Source organism: Eptesicus fuscus, chromosome 21, assembly GCF_027574615.1.
Source record: "Eptesicus fuscus isolate TK198812 chromosome 21, DD_ASM_mEF_20220401, whole genome shotgun sequence".
Taxonomy (NCBI): Eukaryota; Metazoa; Chordata; class Mammalia; order Chiroptera; family Vespertilionidae; genus Eptesicus; species Eptesicus fuscus.
Window position 1 is genome coordinate 12,985,125 of NC_072493.1, and position 19,564 is coordinate 13,004,688.

Sequence of the window (19,564 nt, forward strand, 5' to 3'; positions counted from 1 at the left end):
AACTAGATCCTTCCGGGGCAGGGGAGGGGACTTCTCTTTAGTGATGTTGTAATGAGATATCTCACAGGTCAGAGAAACAAGTAACAAGTTTGCATTAACCACTCAGCGCTCAAAATGGGTTTCCCCCCACTGAAGTGTGGTGTTTGTGACCTCCCTCCTTTTCATACTTGTGCTGCATTCAAGGCTCATTTTATGGCATTTAGTCATGTAGAGGCCCCAGTAGCCTTCAAAGGGGTAATAGAGTCTCTACAGCACTCATCAAATCTGTGGCAGCGACTGGCCTGTCATCTCAGGGTAAACAGTATGCACATGGTCAGAATCAGGTGACTTTATGCTGCTCATAAACTTGTTTTTCTGTCCAGGGACTTGAACACCAGTTGAACCAGCTTTAGGAAGGCCCTCATTAAAGTCAGCATTAGGGAGGTTCCCTATTTTATGGTGATCTAAGCAGACACAAGGAATCAGAAGGAAGAGTTTTCATTTTTCTTCTTCCTTTTTCTTCTCCCAGTCTCCCTTTATTCCAGTGACTGTGACAAAGCAGGTGTCGAAGTTATGAAATAACATGATTGCAACTGTCTTGGAAAGGCTTTCCTCATCAGACCTTAGATCTGGTGTGGGAAGTTTGCCAACCCCCTTCCCACCCCCCAGTGACCTTTGTGCTAACCCTGAGTATGTGTTTTTGAATATTCAGAATACTTTCTCTCTCCTAGGAACTGTCCCCTTGTGGTGCCAAAGGGCTATACTGGGGGCAGGATGGCCAGAGTCAGAGCTTTGCTTGCTTCTTCAATGACGTTGTAACATCCCTGCCTGAGAGGGTTGTGTTATTGTAGGTGGAATGTGGGGCTTTCCTCATCTGCACTGTGGGGAGGTAGGCCAGCAACTTAGATGCTTTTAACTCCATAGTTCTGTGATTCTGAATTCTGATCATAGGAAGCTATTGTATTTTTTACTTTTATCCCCGTCTAGTGTTTTTACAGGTATGAAACATATTATTGGAGGGCTTTAAAGCTTCTATTTTCTCTTCCCACCCTGTGATAAAAGCACATATATTTAATGTGCTTGAACTAGTGTGAATGAGATGGTGTCGTAAAACAAACTTGTGAGCCCTAGCCGGGTTAGCTCAGTAGATAGAGCATCGGCTGTGCCCTTAAGAGTCCCAGGTTCGAAACTGGTCAAGGGCACCTAGCTCGGTTTCAGGCTTGGTGGGGTGCGTGCGAGAGGCAACCATTTCATGTGTCTCTCACATCGATGTTTGTCTCTGTCTCTCCCCCTCCCTTCCACTCTCTAAAAATCAATGGGAAAATGTCCTCAGGTGAGGATTAACAACAGAAAGAAAAGGAGAGAGGGAGAAAGAGAAAGAAAGGAAGGAAGAGAAAGAAAGAAAGAAAGAAAGAAAGAAAGAAAGAAAGAAAGAAAGAAAGAAAGAAAGGAAGAAAGGAAGAAAGAAAGAAAACATCCTCAGGTGAGGATTAAAAGAAAAAACAAAAAACACTGCGAAAACAGTTACAGTATAGACTGAAATATTGGTGCTGGAGTCTCATATTGCCAGAGAAACTGAGGAGCATTTTTTAAACTTGTAGGGAGGAAAATGGATTGTTTTTTCTGTGACTGAGTGAGTGAGAGAAGAGAAAAAATTTTCAGAAGGGGAATGTTGAAACGTAGACACCTAGAGTCCTTCATCTAACTTTAACATTTCAGTTGTAAGTAGATCTTGCTGGAAAGGCCCTGTGTCTTGTTAGATTGCCTTACTTAGGTGTTGCTACAAAACTAAAGAAAGTTGGGCATCTTTTCTCAGCTTTTGTTTTCAGCATTTTTACATGTGTTAACTGTAGCCAATGAGCTAACCTGGAACCCTCAGTTTGTTGTTGTTAATCCTCACCTGAGGATATTTTTTTCCATTGATTTTTAGAGGGGAAGGGATGGGGTTGGGAGGGAGGAAGGGAGAGAGAGAGAAACATTGATGTGAGAGACACATTGATTGGTTGCCTCCTGAACTCACCCTGACCCCTACTGGACCAGGGGTCGAACCTGCAACCCAAGTATATGCCCTTGACCAGAATCGAACCCTTGATTCTCCTATGCAAGGGCTGGCGCTCTAACCACTGAGTATACTGGCCAGGGCAGGAAACCTCAGTTTTAAAAAGGTGCAGGTGGTCTTGTATGCCTTGGTAGCCTGCTTCAATTGACTACCGTCCAAATGGCAAATATGTGAATATCCCATCATGGCCTCTTTATGGAATTCCTGAAAGCCTTGTGGCTAGGGTGTAGCCAGCCAGTTGTTGGTAGGAGCTAGGTGTGGTTTCGAGGAGACCTAGTTCAGTTACGGAACAATTATCAGCTTGCTTCCTGTTTCCTGTCAATGTTGGAGGTGTGTTTCTGACCCAGGTTTGGTCCATGACCCAGGTATTGGCTGGTGGTGTAGCTTTTTTGTATTATCTAGTTGATCCTCACAGTGTCCTGGAAAGTGTGTGGAGCAGATGATGATTTACCTATTTTGTGGATGAGCCCTGAGCCCCTGGGATGTTTGGTGATCTTCCCTGGCCTTGGGGCTTAGGGCGTGCAATAGAGTAGCTTAACTTGTCAGATGTCCTCGCCTGCTCCCAGACACGTGTCTCCATGTTGCTGCTGCCTTTCCTCATTGCATTCCTTCCCTGAGTAGAGTGATAGAATGTCCATTTAGATTCTTAGGGGATCATAGTGTTCTTAGGGGACAGAACTAAAAGGTGCTTAGTGCTCATTGGGGCCAGACAAGTGTGGCATGCTCTGACTGGGCTTGATTGACTTATCATCTCATTGAATCTGTAAACTTGTATTTCTGTTGATTTGAGTATGGGCTTCTTTTGTAAAAGATATTTATGGACCCAATTGTCAGTGTCATTATTTTCCAGAACGGCCTTTGTTCTGCAATATCTTTTGTAGAAAAACATCCTCTGCACACTAAGCTCATCAAATTAGAAAGGTTTCATTTTAAGGGTTCATAGAAAATTTAATCAGACCTACTGTGTGCCAGGCCCGTGCTAGGTGCAGGGAGAACAAAGGTAAAGCCAGCACAGACCAGCCTTGTCCTCAGGGAGCCTGTGGCCTACTCAGTAGAGAGTGGACTGAAAGACTCTCTGTAAGAGGAGGCAGAAACTGGGCATGGTGTTGAGGGACAAGTAAGAGTTTCCCAGCAGGTGAGAACTTTTAGACCTAAAATGAGTTAGGTCGGTAACTAGCTTGATGTGAGATTTCTGGGCTTTCTGAGTACTCCCCAAATATAAGAGAGAGTGGAGAAGGAGTGACTGTGTTTGAACTAAGAGCCTAGCACAGACTGATGGGATTCAGATACTTTTTGCTGAGTCACCAGAGCTGGGAACCCCAGGAGCAAGTCTGGTGGGGTGAGGAGACATCAGAGCCCTGCCAGTGGTGCCAGGAGATAAGGGCATCTGGGTTGATCATGTTAGGAAGCCAAGGAGGCCCTCAAGCTGAGGGTCCCTTGGGGAAATGACTTGCTCAGTCAGAGTTTGTGGACCTTTGGTTGTCCACAGCAGTTAGTGATGACACATGGAGGGTGTGGCTGACCAGGCTGACAGATGCTCCAGGGTGACCCTCAAAATAGATTGTAACATCATCCCAGCGGTGGTGGCCTTCTGACATGTGATGGGTGGCTCTACTCAAGAACAGCAAGCCTGGGCTAGAGCACTGGATAGAGTTGTGGGGCTCTCCTCTGTAGCTGGTGCCTAGGCCCTGAGAAGGGCCTGTGGCCACAGCCAGGCTGCCTTTGCTTGCACTTGCAGCTGACTTCCTTTGGCCAGGCAGCAGTGCATTCATCCATTAATTACACATCACAGTGAGGCACCCATTGTTTTGTTCCAGTCCTTGACCTGGGCCCCAGGAGCACAGGCATGAGGTCTGTCTAGAGAGGAGGCAGATATGCCTATACACTGGAGCTCACAAAGTGGTGTAGAAAAGGCCAATTAAGGTGTTTTATACCCAGGGGTGACCCAGAGGTTGGACTCCTCTTGTACCTGAGAGTTTGGGGAAAGCTTCATTGAAGAGGTGATGATTCTACATCTGGAAGGAAGAGTTAGAGGGTGCCATGAACAAAGTGAGAAGCAGATATTTCAGGCGGAAAGAACAGTGCATAAAAAGATGTGGAACACAGAACATGAGCAGGCAGGGGTCAGATCAGAACTACCTTCTGTGCTGTGGCCAAGGAGCATGGGCTTTATCCTGGGGGCAGTAGCAGGGTATGAGGACTTTGGATCTGTTCACACTTTTGAGAGTGGATTGGGGAGAAGAGACTCTTCTGGTCAGGTTAGCCAAGCCCCTCTGGCTGTGAGCCCTGTCCAGTGGTGGGCCAGTGGCTTTAGGTTCCTTGACTCCATGCCTGATTTCCCCACAGCAGTTGTCTTTTTTCTTTCTTGGCTGGCATTTATTTTGCGTGGTGAGCTGCAGATGTGGGATGTTGAAGACTCATAGCTAGAGAGGCTTCTCAGAGGACTTCATATACAGCTGTTTTCTGGTATTTTGGTTTTACCAAGACAACAATGAAGACAACACTTGTCTATGATTTTCCATGGAGACCTAGAAAGCTACTCATTCAATGAAGATCTCACCTGCCACATTTATGGTTTGGAGAACCACTTCAGCTCAGGTCCTCTTGCTTATGTCTGGTCTCTGCATTGTCCAGTGCTGTTGAGAAGTTTGGCACTAATCTGTGGACCTAGGGGAAGGCCTTGTCCTGTCTGCCCAGAAAAGTAAGTGCTGTCATTGCCTAAGGCAGGTACAGGTGGCAATTGTACCCTGTTCTCCCTGACTGCCCCCTAACACTGATGGCATCATGGGCAGATGCCGAGCTTTGGGCTGCATCTCTCCCTAGAAACACATTGCACTCTCCTGGAGACATGGAATATTTGGGCTCTGGAGCATCTTGGAGTATTTTGTTGCTTGTGTTGGGGGTTAAAGCCCAGGTCTATTTGGACATGGGTGAGAGGTCTGGAGTCCATGTGATGTCTACTTTTCTGGTAGGACCTGATCCTGCTTAGAGCATATCTGGGCCTCCCTGGGACCTCCCTGCCCAATATGTGTCACCATCTGGTTTCAACTGCAAGCTGAGAGTGGGGAGTATGGCTTCTTTCTTTATAACTGGGGACTTTCTTGGAAAAGGATTAGTCTAGAGAAATTTCTAAATTTCACTCCACAATGCACCCTCCCCTGCCTGACCCCATTTGGTTTTTGTGTGTGTGTTTTTCTGAAATGTTTGGTCTTTTCTTAAGATAGGTCACCACGTAAGGGAGATTCTCTGTTAGAGGGGAAGTGAGACCTGGAGCATAGGAGGATGGACTCAGCAGCTCTGCATGGCAGGCACAGTGTGCCATCCTATCCTGGGGTCATTGGGAAGGAATCAAGGGCCCCAGAGTGGTTCTTTGTAGTCAGGGGTCAAGTTGGAAAGAAGGGACTGATCACTGGGAAAGAGATGGATAATGTGGTATCTAAATGCAAGGCTGTCCTCTGCCTCTTCAGAAATTCTGTTCAAAATTCACATAAAATATCATTGTAGCTCCAGGATCCTCAGTATTTGGTTGTAATGGAAATGTAAGGTCATGGCTCTATTGCTAGAAATGAGGCTAGAGGACTTAGTGGTGGAACATAGCCCAGTTCATTTGTCATGAAAGGGCCAGAAAAAGATGCTCTGGACAGTGTAGGGAAGTAGGGGAGGGGCTCTTGCACCCCTCTTAAAGGCTCTCTTCCTCTCCTACCTCTTGGACCTTAGAGATGGCCTGGGATGCCATGGAAGTTTAAGTTCTGGATGGCATGTGAGGCTCAAATACATCCACTGCCCCTCAACTTTCATGGCAAATGTTGCTGATAACAGCATTCATTCTTGTGCAGATAAGAGCCCCAGAAGTTTTTCACTGCACAGTGCAGTAGGCAGCTGCTATTTTTTGGTTAGAGTTTCATATTGAGATAAAACTCACTGACCCTCAGGGTGGGGGCAGTTGGAAGATGAGAAGAGGTCGAGAGAGGAGAAGGGCAGTTGTGCCCTGATGGTCTGAGGGCCCAGCTTGTGTCTTCTAAAGGACATTGTTGAGGTGGAGCTGAACTAAAAGCAAAAAAGCAGAGGGGATGGTTTGTTGAGTAAAACTAGTTATGACCCAAGTTGATAAAACAACTAGTAGCCCTGGGCATGAATCCGTGCGCCAGTAGCTCTCTGCAGGGCCTGGCCACTCTATGCCCGCTGCCCAGAGGCTCTCTGCAGCCCAGAGGCCCATCCGCGGCTGGGGTGGAACTCTTGCCTTGTTGCCGTGGCAACAAAGCAAGCATTCCACCAGGCCGCTCATGCTGCCCGCTCTCAGCGGCCGCCCCCCAGAACTGGGGTACTATGGCAGGGTTGAGAGGACTGGGCACCACCATCTTTGTGACAGAGTGGTGGCTAATTTGCATATTACCATTTTATTAGATAGGATGTGTCTGAAATTGGCATGGGATATTTTATAGAATACTCTCTTACTTTTGTGCTAGGAGTTTATCAGTAGTTATAGTTGTTTTAAAAATAGATTTTTTAATCCTCACCCAGAGATATTTAAAAAAAAAAAAAATATATATATATATATATATATATATATATATATATGTTTATTGATTTCGGAGAGGAAGGGAGAGGGAGAGAGAGAAACATCAATGTTGAGAGAATCATTGATTGGCTGTCTCCTGCATACCCCACTCTGGGGATTGAGCCCACAACCTGGGCCTGTGCCCTGACCAGGAATCGAACCGTGACCTCCTGGTTCATAGGTCTATGCTCAACCACTGAGCCACACTGGCTGGGCCCAAGTATAGTTTTTCCATTAATTTTTAGCGCGGAAGGGAGGAAGTGGGGGAGGGGAGAGAGAAAGAAACATGAACATGAGAGAGACACTTCAATTGGTTGCCTCCCCCTTGCACCCTGACTGGGCTGAGAATCTAACTTACAACTGGGCTACCTGCTCTTGACCAGGAATTGAACCTGTGACCCTTTGGTATGCAGGTTGATGCTCTAACCCAGGCGTCTTCAAACTACGGCCCGCGGGCCACATGCGAGTGTTTTTGCCGTTTTGTTTTTTTACTTCAAAATAAGATATGTGCAGTGTGCATAGGAATTTGTTCATAGTTTTTTTTTAAACTATAGTCCGGCCCTCCAACGGTCTGAGGGACAGTGAACTGGCCCCCTGTTTAAAAAGTTTGAGGACCCCTGCTCTAACCTCTGACCCAAACCGGCCAGGGCAGAGTTGCTTGTTTGTTTTTTAACCAAAATGCATTTTTACTTTAACTATAGACTATTTTTTAATTATAAAAGAATACACAGGATCTTTCAACACCTGACATAGTTACATTAAAAATGGACAACAGAGGGGAGGGAGGTTTAGAGAAATAGAGGTGATTGTCATTATGTAGTATTATTTTAAGACCAGTGCAGAAAACAGAAACCATTCCAGATATTTTAAGTGGAAAGGGATTTGATACATGGAATTTGATGTTTTCAGAATCATTGGAATAGAATTTCCATGTAATGGTGGGCTAGGTTACTTGAATAAGACCCTCTGCTGAAAATAATGAAAGGTGTTAAGTTACACATCAGCAAACTCAAAGCCAATTTCTGGATGAAGACCTGTAACTAGAGAGTTAAGGGTAATGTCTGAGTAGCTAAGAGCATTTACCATGTCCACACTCAGCTATGCACCAGCTCTGTAATTACACAGAGCCAGAGAGGTAGAGGATAGGGGCCAGAGCTTACTAGAAATGGGATCTGGTGGCAACCCTTTCACATTAAGCTGGTGTGCCAATGGCTATACCCTCTGGTGAAGGCCAGTATATTTGGTTTTTGAATGTGGCAGCCTCTGGATACCTAAGGATGGAATATACTTGTTATATATATACTTGTTACATATTTTTTTATCCTCACCTGAGGAAATATATATGCATATATATTATATATATGTATATTTCTTAATATATTTCTGAAACTTTCCAGAGCTTCTGTCTGCCTTTTAGGGAAGGAGCCAGAACCCTGGGTATGGTGAGTAACCTGCCTATGGCCACCCAAGAGGGCTGTTCTGTTCCTTTCTGTCTGTGGGCTCCTGGGTGTTTTGATGGTGCTGACAGTGGATGCATGAGTTCTCCTGACCCACATTCAGAACAACCTTCTTTCCTGCAAAGCATATCCTGACTCAAAGCCCCTTTGCCTTCAGGCCTCTTTTTCCTTGGATGGTGCTCATGCTGAGTTCATTCATCTTTGTAATGCCCCTCCTCTCTTTGTGGGCCTGCTACCTTTTGGTGGATGGAACGATCCTCTAACCAACTGAGCCACATGGGACTTCTTTTTTCTGGCCCTGATGTGAGGACAGAATACTCTGAGGCCAGAGTTGGGCTTAGTGGGTTACTGGGTGGCTTTCTGGCAGAGGGTTAGGGTGGGGGGTGGCTGCTGGAGGAGCAGCTTGCACACAGTAGCCAGTGTCGTGGACTGTGGCTTTAAGCAGCTCCATCAGACTATGAAATAAAATCCCAGCACCAAATAGCCCTCATTTCAAACTTAAATGTCAGTTGGTGTTTTTCCTGAAATGTCTCCTAAGGATCATTTTGTAACCACGGTCCCTGAGATCTCTGTTGCAAAGCTGTTGATTTCTTTATCTGGGGCAGGTTCTGATAGGAACAAGATTGCCAGCTTGCTGAGCTGTGGCTAAGGTGTTAGATGTCAAGATGAAGCTGTCAGGTGAGATTCCAGTAGCTCCTTGGGGGTCTGAGGCAGGGGGCAGGGGCATTTGTGACTGGCCTTTTCACCAGAAAATGGCAGCGGAGCTGGTACTTTCCTGAAACCCCCAGAAGCCACCAGCCCTAAGGGTGAAGAGCTTGTTGCTATCTCCTCTTTGTCACTACCACCAGAGCTCTGTGGACCTGGATACATCCAGCTGATAGAGCTTAAATTAAAAATTATTATATCCCGTAGTAATTGGTTCATATACTTTATGCAACGTTTATTAAAAGTGCCTATGAACTTGCCAGCCCATAAAATCCACCTTCCCTCTTAGAAATTGATAGAAAATAAAAGGAGCTAGGTCTGTGTTTTTCACTCTTGTCAACTGCTGTGTACTTGTAGTGATGACTTCATTGATTTTTAATTGATTTCAGAGAGAGGAAGGGAGAGAGAGGAGAGAAAACATCAATCAGTTGCCTCCGCACGTGCTCCAACTGGGGATCGAACCTGCCACCTTTTGGTGTATGGGACAATATTCTAACCAACTGAGCCTATGGGACTTCTTTTTGCTGGTCCCGATGTGAGGCCAGAATACTCTAATGCTTTCCAATGTGCCCTGTGCCAAGGCCTACTTGTCTTATCTGGGAAAGCCAGATGAGGTTCATGCTGGCATACAGAGCCAAAGGGGTGTTCTTGGTGACTGTGTGTGTGTGTGGTAAACTATATAGAGCATAAAATATGCTATTGTAACCATTTTTAAGTGGCTCATTCAGTGGTATTCATTACATTCACAATGTTGTGCAACCATCACCACTATCTATTTCCGAAACTTTTCCATCACCCCAAACACAAACTCTGTGCTCATTAAGCAATAACTCCCCATTCTCCCTCTTCACAACCCCTGGTAACCTTTTATTTACTTTCTGTCTCTATGAATTTGCCTGTATAATTCATATAAGTGGAATCAAACAATATTTGTTCTTTTACATCTGACTTTTTATTTCACTTAGCATAAGGTTTTCAGGGTTTATTGATGTTGTGGCTTGTATCAGAATGTCATTCTTTTTTATGGCAGTACTAGAGGTCCAGTGCATGAAAATTCATGCACTCAGCCTGGCCTGCCCACTCTCACAGTCCAGGAGCCCTCAGGGGTGGGAGGCGACCCGTCGATCAGGGGAAGGTGATGCCCCCATCACACCTCTGCTGCTGCTACTGCCGGCAGTGCAAGCCTTGGCCAGCCCTGGGCGCCTGGGCAGCCACCATCCGAGGCTTGCCTGTGTCTCAGGCTGGCCCTGGGGGGCTGGGGGGCTGAGGGGACTGAGGGACTCCAGAAACAGGCACGTGGAGTGGCCGGACCTGCCTGGGGGCGGGCCCGGCCTTGCCGCACGCCTGACCCCCCAGTGGTGCTGAGGGGACTGGGTGCTGCCATCTTGTGGCTGTGGGTGCTGCCATCTTTGAGTGTGTGGCAGTCAATTAGCATATTCCCTCCTTATTGGCTGAGGGCGCCTCCATCATTGTGAGTGTGATGGTCAATTAGCATATTCCCTCTTTATTATATAGGGTGCTAATACCACATTTTGTTCATCCATTCATCTATTGATGGACACAGGTTTTTGTTATCTTTTGGCTCTTGTGAATAATGGTGTGAAGAACATTGCCATACAAGTATCTGTTTGAGTCCTTCTTTTCTATTATTTTGGGTGTATACTTAAGAGTGGAATTGCTGGATCCTTCTTTGTTTAACTTTTGGAGAAATCACTTTTTTCCCATAGTGACTATACCATTTTACATCTCCACCAGCAATGTATGAAGGTTCCAGTTTCTTTCCATCCTTACCAATACTTGCTATATATTTTTTTATCCTCACCTGAGGAAATATATATGTATATATATATTTTTCTTAATATGATTTTATTGATTTGAGAGAGAGAGAGAGAGAGAAACATCAATTGGCTTCCTCCTGCACGCCCCCTGGGGATGTGCAGGGGACTGAGCCCGAAACCCAGGCATGTGCCCTGACCAGGTAGGTGCATGAATCAATGTTCAACCACTGAGGCACACCAGCTGGGCATGACTGCTTTTCGTATGTTGATCTTGTATCCTGAGTTTGTTTATCAGCTCTTGGAGGCTCTCTTTGTATTTGGGATTTTCTATATATAGGATCATGTCATCTGCAAATAGAGATCATTTTACTTATTCCTTTCAATTGGATGCCTTTTGTTTCTTTTCTTGTCCAATTGCTCTGGCTAGAACTTTCAGTACAGTGTTGAATATCAGTGGTGAAAAGTCTTGTCTTGTTGCTGATCTTAGGGGAAAGCTTTCAATCGTTTGCCATTGAGATTGTAAGCTGCAGGTTTTTCATAAATGCCCTTTGTCATGTTGAGGAAGTTCCCTTTTAGTCATAGTTTTCTGAGTGTTTTAATCATGAAGGGATGTAATGGGATTTTGTCAAGTGCTTTTTCTGTGTCCATTGAGATGATCATGTGGATTTCTTTTGCTTGTTCTATTAATGTGGTTTATTATCAACTACCCTTGCTTTCCTGGGATAAATACCACTTGTTCTTGGTGTGTAATCCTTTTAATATGTTGTTGGATTTTGTTTGCTACTGTTTTATTGAGGATTTTCGTATCTTTAGTCTTAAGGCATACTGTTCTGCAATTTCCTTTTCTTTCTTTTTAAAAAATATATTTTTGTTGATTTCAGAGAGAAAGGGAGAGGGAGAGAGAGATAGAAATATCAGTGATGAGAGATAATCATTGATTGGCTGCCTCCTGCATGACCCTTACTGGGGGTTGAACCTGCAACCTGGGCATGTGCCCTTGACCAGAATCGAACCCGGGACCCTTCAGTCCGAAGGCTGATGCTCTATCCACTGAGCCAAGCCAGCTAGAGCTTTTTTCTTTCTTTTTGTAAGAAAGCTGAGTACAGCTGTTTTAAATTTTTTATTTTTTATTTTAGAGAGAGGAAGCGGGGAGTGTGATAGAGGAGAGAAACACTGATTTGTTGTTCTACTTATTTATGTTTTTATTGGTTACTTCTTTTATGTGCCCTGATCGGAGATCCAACCTGCAACCTTGGGACAATAATCTAACCAACTGAGCTACCCACCATGGCCTGTATTTTCTTTCTTTCTTTTTAAATTATAAAGGAGAGTTTATTTAGAAAGTTACAGAGGTAGTAGAAGTGAGCCAGCTGGGCTGTGTATGCTCAGGAAATAAGTTACAGAGGCAGAAGGGCCCTCAGAGCTTAGGAGAAAGCAAGGCAAAGGTAAATTGCCTGGTGGGGAAGGCACAGGAGTGCACCCAGGAGGGAGAGTGCACCTCTTCTCTTTTCTTTTTTAAAATATATATATATATATATATTTTTTTTTTTTTAAATATATTTTTTATTGATTTTTCACAGAGAGGAAGAGAGAGGGATAGAGAGTCAGAAACATCGATGATAGAGAAACATCGATCAGCTGCCTCCTGCACAACCCCTACTGGGGATGTGCCCGCAACCAAGGTACATGCCCTCGACCGGAATCGAACCCGGGATCTTTCAGTCCACAGGCTGACGCTCTATCCGCTGAGCCAAACCGGTTTCGGCTAAAATATATTTTTATTGATTTCAGAGAGGAAGGGAGAGAGAGAGAAGATAGAAACATCAATGATGTGGATCATTGATTGGCTGCCTCCTGTGCCCCCCACAGCCCAGGCATGTGCCCTGACTGGGAATCGAACCATGACATTCTGGTTCATAAGTTGACGCTCAACCACTGAGTAACATCAGCCGGGCCACCTCTTTTCTTTTAATGTCTTCTTGATGGCATTGATTGATGTTGTAGGTCTACCCCATCTTGGCTGGTGTCTCCGGACCCCTGCTGTCACTTTAAAACTCTTCAGGTGCTTCTCTTCAGAGGGCAGGAAGGGAATGCCAGAAGGACTGGATGTGGAATTACAGCAAAGCGTGGTCTCCTCCCCCTATGCCTTGTTCTATGTCTCTGGAGGGTGTGAAAGTCCAGAGGTCCAGTTTCTAAGGTCCTGTCCTCTGTCCATCACTAGGCCTGCCTGGGTTGTGAAAGAATCCCTCGTCAGTTGGAGCTATGTTGATCCTGTGTCATTGCAGCAGGATCCCCTGAGTATGTGCTCTGGGTCGTGCTTGGGATGCTCCAGGTGCCATGTGAACTGGAGCGCCAGCTCCTCCACTGAGCAGGGATTTTAACCATTTCCTGTGGCTCACTCTTCTGCCCTCTTATCCAGGCTCAGGGAACTGGGTGTACTGAGGAGCTGACCGTGAAGGCCAGGTACCCCAGTGTAGCCCTTTGGCTCTGAAATGGGTGAAAGCCAACAACCTCAGTATGCAGCCATCAGCTGACTTTTGAAATGATTTTGTTATGACTATCAAAGTAATTTGTTTTAATTGTAGAAAATCTGTAAAACCAAAGAGGAAAAAAAAAAGAATCCAAGCTGACAAGTGTGCTCACATTTCTCCACATGACTGCAGTGGGTTCAGCAGACAGTTGCTTTTGTGGGAGAGTCAGCAGAGGGGGTGGAGGGTAGTATGGGCGTAGAAGCCACCAGGCAGGTTCTTCTCCAGGGCCCCAGTTCAGCCCCGCTGGCTGCAGTGGATGGTGAGAGCCTCAGGGTGGACCTGGCTGTTTGGTCAGCCAAGGGCCTTTGCTGCAACTGCTGCTCCTCCTCCACTGCTCTGTGGCGGATCTGAAACCAACTTGGCCTGAGCAGCACCCGCTTGCTGCAGTCTTCTCTCTGGAGCCCAACACAGCGGCAGAGTCCCTCTTCTAACTCTAGCGTGTGATGTGGTTTTGGCAGTAAAGGATCGAAATTGAGAAGGTAGAGCCTACTCATGGCCTCACTGCCACGAAGAGCTCATCTGTTGTCTCTCTACACTTACTGGCTGCCTCACCTCTCTGACAAATGGTATTTCTTCTCCATATTGCTGCATTTGTGAGGGGGTAAATAATTTTCTCCCTAAGCTCCTCAGATACATCCTGCTGCTTGAAAAGAGAGCCCTGCCCTGCTGGGTAGCTCAGTTGGTTAGGGCATCATTCTGATAAGCCAAGGTTGTGGGTTCAATCCCCAGTCAGGGCATATACAAGAATCAACCAATGAGTGTATAAATAAGTGGAACAACATATCGATGTTTCCCTCTCATTCTTCCTCTCTTCCCCTCCTTTTCTTCCCCCCTTCTTCTCTCTAAAGTGAAAAATAAAGAAAGCACAAAGAAGAGAAGAGAGCCCTGGTGGAGACGTGAAGTGTAGGGAAGTTTAGCTTTGTCTATTCCAGTCACCTGCTTGGGGGTGAGTGCCCCTGTTGCCTCACTCCCAGGCGTCTAAGGCAGCCTGTATGTTAGGTTAGTGGTTCTTAACACCACCTGATCTGTTACCAAGAAGGAAACAAAGGCTCACTTCCTTTCAGCTCAGCAATCCCAAGTAAACAGGCTTTTTATTTATTTAATTTATTTAAACAAATATATTTTATTGATTTTTTTACAGAGAGGAAGGGAGAAGGATAGAGAGTTAGAAACATCGATGAGAGAGAAACATCGATCAGCTGCCTCCTGCACACCTCCTACTGGGGATGTGCCCGCAACCAAGGTACATGCCCTTGACCAGAATCGAACCTGGGACCCTTCAGTCCACAGGCCGATGCTTTATCCACTGAGCCAAACCAGTCAGGGCTAAACAGGCTTTTTAAAAGATAGCAAGTTTGTTTTTTAAAAAAATGTATTTTTATTGATTTCAGAGAGAAAGGGAGAGGGAGATAGAAACATCAATGATGAGAGAGAATCATTGATCAGTTGCCTCCTGCACACCCTCTACTGGGGATTGAGCCTGCAACCCAGGCATGTGCCCTTGACCGTAATCGAACCTGGGACCCTTCAGTCCACAGGTCGACGTTCTATCCACTGAGCCAGACCAGCTAGGGCCAGGCATTTGTTTTTAGGTGTTCCAAGATCCAGGTCTTCGAGAACGGCTTGCTTTCCTTTATTAGATTCTGATGCTAGAAGAGCCTCCAGTGCATGCACTAATGGACAGTCATCCAACAGCAGCCCCTCCAGCTCTGTGATCACGTGCTCCTTTGATCCTGTTCAGTGGCTGCACTGAGGGCTCTCTGGACCATGTCATGTGCCCTTGGACAAATGGTGAACTCAGAGGCAGAGGTTAGATTTGAATCTGGGTCTGAGTGATATATTTGCTGTGATGCAGTTGTGTTTCCTGTTCAGATGTTTGTGCATAGTGTAAATGTCAGGGCTAGAGCAGAGCTGGAGAAAGGCCGCTACTTACCCACTGACTGGCTAAGCACTTGGGCTCCAGACTTTCCACGTGGGTCTCAGAGAATTGCCCTTTCTTTGGTGGCTGGTTGTGTTGGGCAGTGTCCTGGGCAGCTTCGTCCCCATCCAGTAAGTTCACCATGTTCTCAAGAGTACTTGGCCCTTCCCATGTCTCTCCATTCCCACTGCTCCTGGCCAGTCCAGCCCTGTCATCTTCCAGTGGATGATTTTGGAAGTCTCCAGTTTTGCCTCTTCAATCCCTTTTCCAAATATCAGCTATTTGATCAGCTGTATCCTTTCTGAACCACTTTAGCTTCTCTTTGACCTCCCATGAAACTCAATCTCCTTAAGCTAGCATGCAGACTGGCTAGCTTCAGTTTCCTCTGTTTCCTGCTTCAGCTTTGGCTCTTTTTAGGTCTGCCCAGGGTATGACCCAGCTACACTGAACTTCTTCCAGTTCCTTGACCGTGGGACTGCTTTCTTGCCTCCGTGTCTCAGCACATTCTGCTGCTTCTACATGGAATACACTCCTCTTTTTCTTCTCATCTCCTTTACCAGGTTTTGGCTCAGCCTTCACTTCCTCTGGGAATCCCCAGGTCAGTATGCCCTGATTCTCTAGCCTGCCCCTGCCTTGACACTGGAAACCACTGGAGAGCAGGGACTGACTCCAAGCCTCCACCCTTGTGTCCCCAGCAGCATACTGGGCACAGATCTTTGTGGAATGGGTGAATGATTGCAAGGGTCTCTATCACACATATTTTTACTGAATTATTCAACTCTAGTAGGGACCCAACAGCTCCCAACAACCCATGTATTTTCAAGTGCCACCAGAGATTAACAGAGGAGCAATAGTGTCCGGGTGACTTCCTAACATCATTCTTTCTGCTCCTTAGATGCAGAGGTACTACTATATATGAACAGGAGAACATTCTTGGGTTTGGGATTTTTGTATACCCTTTCCTTATTGTTTTGCTTCATTCTTGGCAGCCTATTGGAGAGCTGGGACCACATTGGTCTAGAACAGTGATGGCGAACCTATGACACGTGTGTCAGCACTGACACGTGTAGCCATTTTTGATGACACGTGGCCGCTAAGGCGGCCGCATGCCGAGGATGAAACATTTGCTGCTCCTGAGGATGAAACATTTGCGAAATAATGTTTTTTCCTCAAAGTGACACACTACCCGAGTTATGCTCAGTTTTTTGACGAAGTTTGACACACCAAGCTCAAAAGGTTGCCCATCACTGGTCTAGAACTTAGCAAAGCACTACACGTTACCCATTGTTGATTGAGAGGAAACTTCAGGTCTGCTTAGATTTTTCTTGAGTGGATGGAGAAGTCAACTTCCTTCTGCCTGTGTGTCACTTGCTTTGTGTTTGTAAATCATTTAATCTCACAGCTCTATAGTCAAGTGGCAGCAAGAGGGGAGAATAGTACTAGGGGTGTTGTAGCTGAGTTCAGGGCTCACTTATCTGTCCCACAGCTCTGTTATGACCTCATACCCGCTAGAAAATGAGGTTCCAGCTAGAAATGTGGCTGGGAGAGAGTCTGTGACTTTGCTGATAAGGTTCTTCACCAGCCCACAAGTGGACAAACCTCAGGGATTTGTTGAATATCCATTATGTGCCCAGTACTGCTGTGACTGTGCTTTTTCTCTGATGGCTGGGGCTTCTTCCTATAGCCCCTGCATCCTGAGGTGGGTGGCAGACATTGCATCTGTTCTGTCCACTGTGGCATAAGACATAGGGTTGGAGCCTGTAAACTTAGGTTCCATCTCTTGTGCTTGAATGTTTGCGTTTGGGGTGAGAGCAGAACATTGATCAGCTGTCTCCTGCACACCCCCTACTGCGGATTGAGCCCACACTGGGCATGCGCCCTGACTGGGAATCACACCAGCAACCCTTTGGTGCATGGGATGACGCCCAACCAACTGAGCCATGCTGGCCAGGGCTGAAATTACTTTCTTAATTTTCTTTATAGATTGTTCAGTGTTAGTGTATAGGAACACAACTGCTTTTTAAGTTTTTGGGGAAATACTTCACCATTTCTTTGTGCACTACAAACATTTAGATTTAAAAGAAATCTGTTCATTTCCTTTTTTGGCCTGCGCTCTCCTGAGTGTCACTGAGATATCCTTGGCAGAATTGCCCAGCTTGGGCCCTACCTTGCTGTGGGTGGCTTAGTTGTTTAGGCACCTAGGATGAGAGGAGTGAGAAAGTGGGTCTCAGGGGCCTCACACACCACTATCCCCTGTTTTCGGATGATTGTGGAGGCTAGCAGGGATTATGGGGTGAGAAGGTATGAGAAGAAGCCCAGAGAAGAAGCTCTGTATGAGGGTCTTGAAGATCCTGTAGAGACCCTGCCTGGCTGTGCTTTTTCCATGTCCTGGTCCTTGCTGCACAGTGGTTTGTCTCTGTGGGATTGATTTTGCATTGCTCTGCCAAGTACTTCACTAGATTGAGCCACTTACTTTACTAGTAAGCACTTCTTGGGAATAGATTCTGCCACCTCAGCTGGAGCCAGAAACAATGGGAATGGAAGCAGTGATTTCAGGAAACTTCCCTTTGAAATTTGAAGCCAGTGGTTCCTGGTTACAGGTACTACCTCCTGATTCTTCAGCTGCTTAAGACATTGAGATGGTTTCCACTGGAAAATCAAAATGTAAAGGTTCTCCAAGAACCACTAGTATGTTAAAAGAGTCTCTACATTCATTGCTTTGCCTGTTTTTCTGTGTTTGTTTGTTTTTTTACCAATAAGTATTTGAGAAGGGAATTGCATAATCATTTGTTAACCAAACTTTTGTGTGTGTGCTTTTTTGAAGGTACATGGGAATAGGACTCTCAGCTCAAGGTGTCAACATGAACAGACTTCCTGGTGAGTCACTGGTTAGGAGATCATTTGTGCTGCTCTCCTGATCCATTCTGTGCTGAGAGTCATGGTGGCAAGCCAAGAGGCTGCAGAGGACTTTGCAAGCCAATCCATTGGGTAGAGGGTTCTAAAAGGTGGCCATTGGGCCAGGATGGTATGGGCTTCCATTCCAACAATTAATTGACAAGTGATTGTCACTCATGGAATTTGAACTGTTTGCAGTCAGAACCAGTGTCCTGAGCTTGTTGTCAGTGGGGACACACCTCAGTAGCCTTTATTCCCATTGGCCTTTGCTTGACCGGCCTGGCACTCAGGCATATACTGGGAGTAAGACTCCTGCCAACACTGGCTCCTTTGTTACTTCACCATGTTAAAGATCAAAGTCTTCATGTGGCCTCCCAATGGAACATGGTGAGGCAATTTCTTAATAAATGGGAGAATGTGCACGAGACTTGGGTCGAAAGCAGCCTCTGATTTGTGGACGGCTCTGGGCCCTGCAGGTGGGGCTCCTTCACCACTCAGGCACCCTTTCAGCTGTTTTTTGCCCAGTGGTTCATGCCCAGTTTTGGGCTGAGCTCAGTTGAGGAAAGAGAAGCCCCCAGCAAAAGCTGGTGGGTCCCAGAAGATGGTCCTAAGTTCATTTGTCCCTTGAGCGGCAGAAGGTACATGGTGCAATCTGCCCTCACACTGTCGTGGAGACAGGCAAAGTCCCTGTCATTTTGCCCTGGTTCTCTCTACTTTTGTGTCTGTGACACAGAGAAGGCAGCTGGCTTTTTCCAAAGAGGGAACAGCACTTAAACTTTGTCTTTTCAGATTTTTTCCCAATGGACTAATTTCAAATACTTGAAATCTGGACTTGCTCAGGAGTCAACAAATTGTTGGGAACGTGACTTTTTAAAGAATTTTTTTACGTTGATCTGGGTGAAAACTGGCCTTTTGTTATTAATCAGAATGTGTTTGGCATGGTTAGTCTCTGTGTAGCATGTGGCTGTGATCTTTGTTATACAAGTCCCTGGCTTCAGCTGACTAGATGTCTATCGTGTCCATAGCTCTGCCTTTTCATGAACAAAGAGGTTAGGGAAATGACTTCTCATCAAGGATAAACTGACTCTTAACCCTTTGCACTCGCTTTTTTCTCGATTCCTTTATTCTACTCGGGATTTAATTTTTTAAATACCCCAGATTTTACAAAGCGCGGCAGTAGAATAAAAAACTGGAGTTTCTTTTCATACAAACTTATTTATTTGGATTTTTTTATATTTAAAATTATTGATACATTCAATAACCGTCACACTCGACATCTGAGTGCAAAAGGTTAATCTTTTTCTTGCTCTAATTGTGGTCTTTGAACTTTTGCACACTTTGGTGAGGGAGGAAAGAGGCTTATATGCTTATTATACAAAAATGTTTATCATCTGTTATTGGATGGCACTTGAAGCAACCCTGAACATTAGTTAAATAAATTTTTATAATCTTCATAAAGGAATACCATGCAGCCATAAAAAATGGGTAGGTTCTTTAGGTACTGACTTGGAGTAATCTGTAAGATACATTGTTAAGTGAAAAATATAAAGCGCCCTCCTGGCTGGTGTGGCTCAGTTGGATGAGTGTTATCCCATGAACCAAAAGGTTGCCGGTTCGATTCCTGGTCAGGGCACATACCTAGGTTGTGGATTCGATCCCTGGTCAGGTGCAACCGATTGAAACT

At 45.6% G+C, this 19,564-nt stretch overlaps 1 protein-coding gene across 4 annotated transcripts in view; it reads left to right on the forward strand.

Annotated features, from left to right (window-relative positions):
* Positions 1 to 19,564, forward strand: part of RANBP10 (RAN binding protein 10) — a 63,011-nt gene that overhangs the window by 1,395 nt on the left and 42,052 nt on the right. For 3 of the 4 annotated variants that reach the window (XR_008555045.1, XM_008139919.3, XM_054711360.1), the window contains exon 3: positions 17,810 to 17,862. The exons of the other annotated variant lie outside the window; for it this stretch is intronic. Coding sequence is in view for 2 of the 3 variants with exons in the window: in XM_008139919.3 (XP_008138141.1) it covers positions 17,810 to 17,862 (53 nt within the window). In the remaining variant the exon portion in view is untranslated. The remainder of the gene's footprint in view (positions 1 to 17,809; positions 17,863 to 19,564) is intronic. 4 annotated transcript variants of the gene reach the window in all.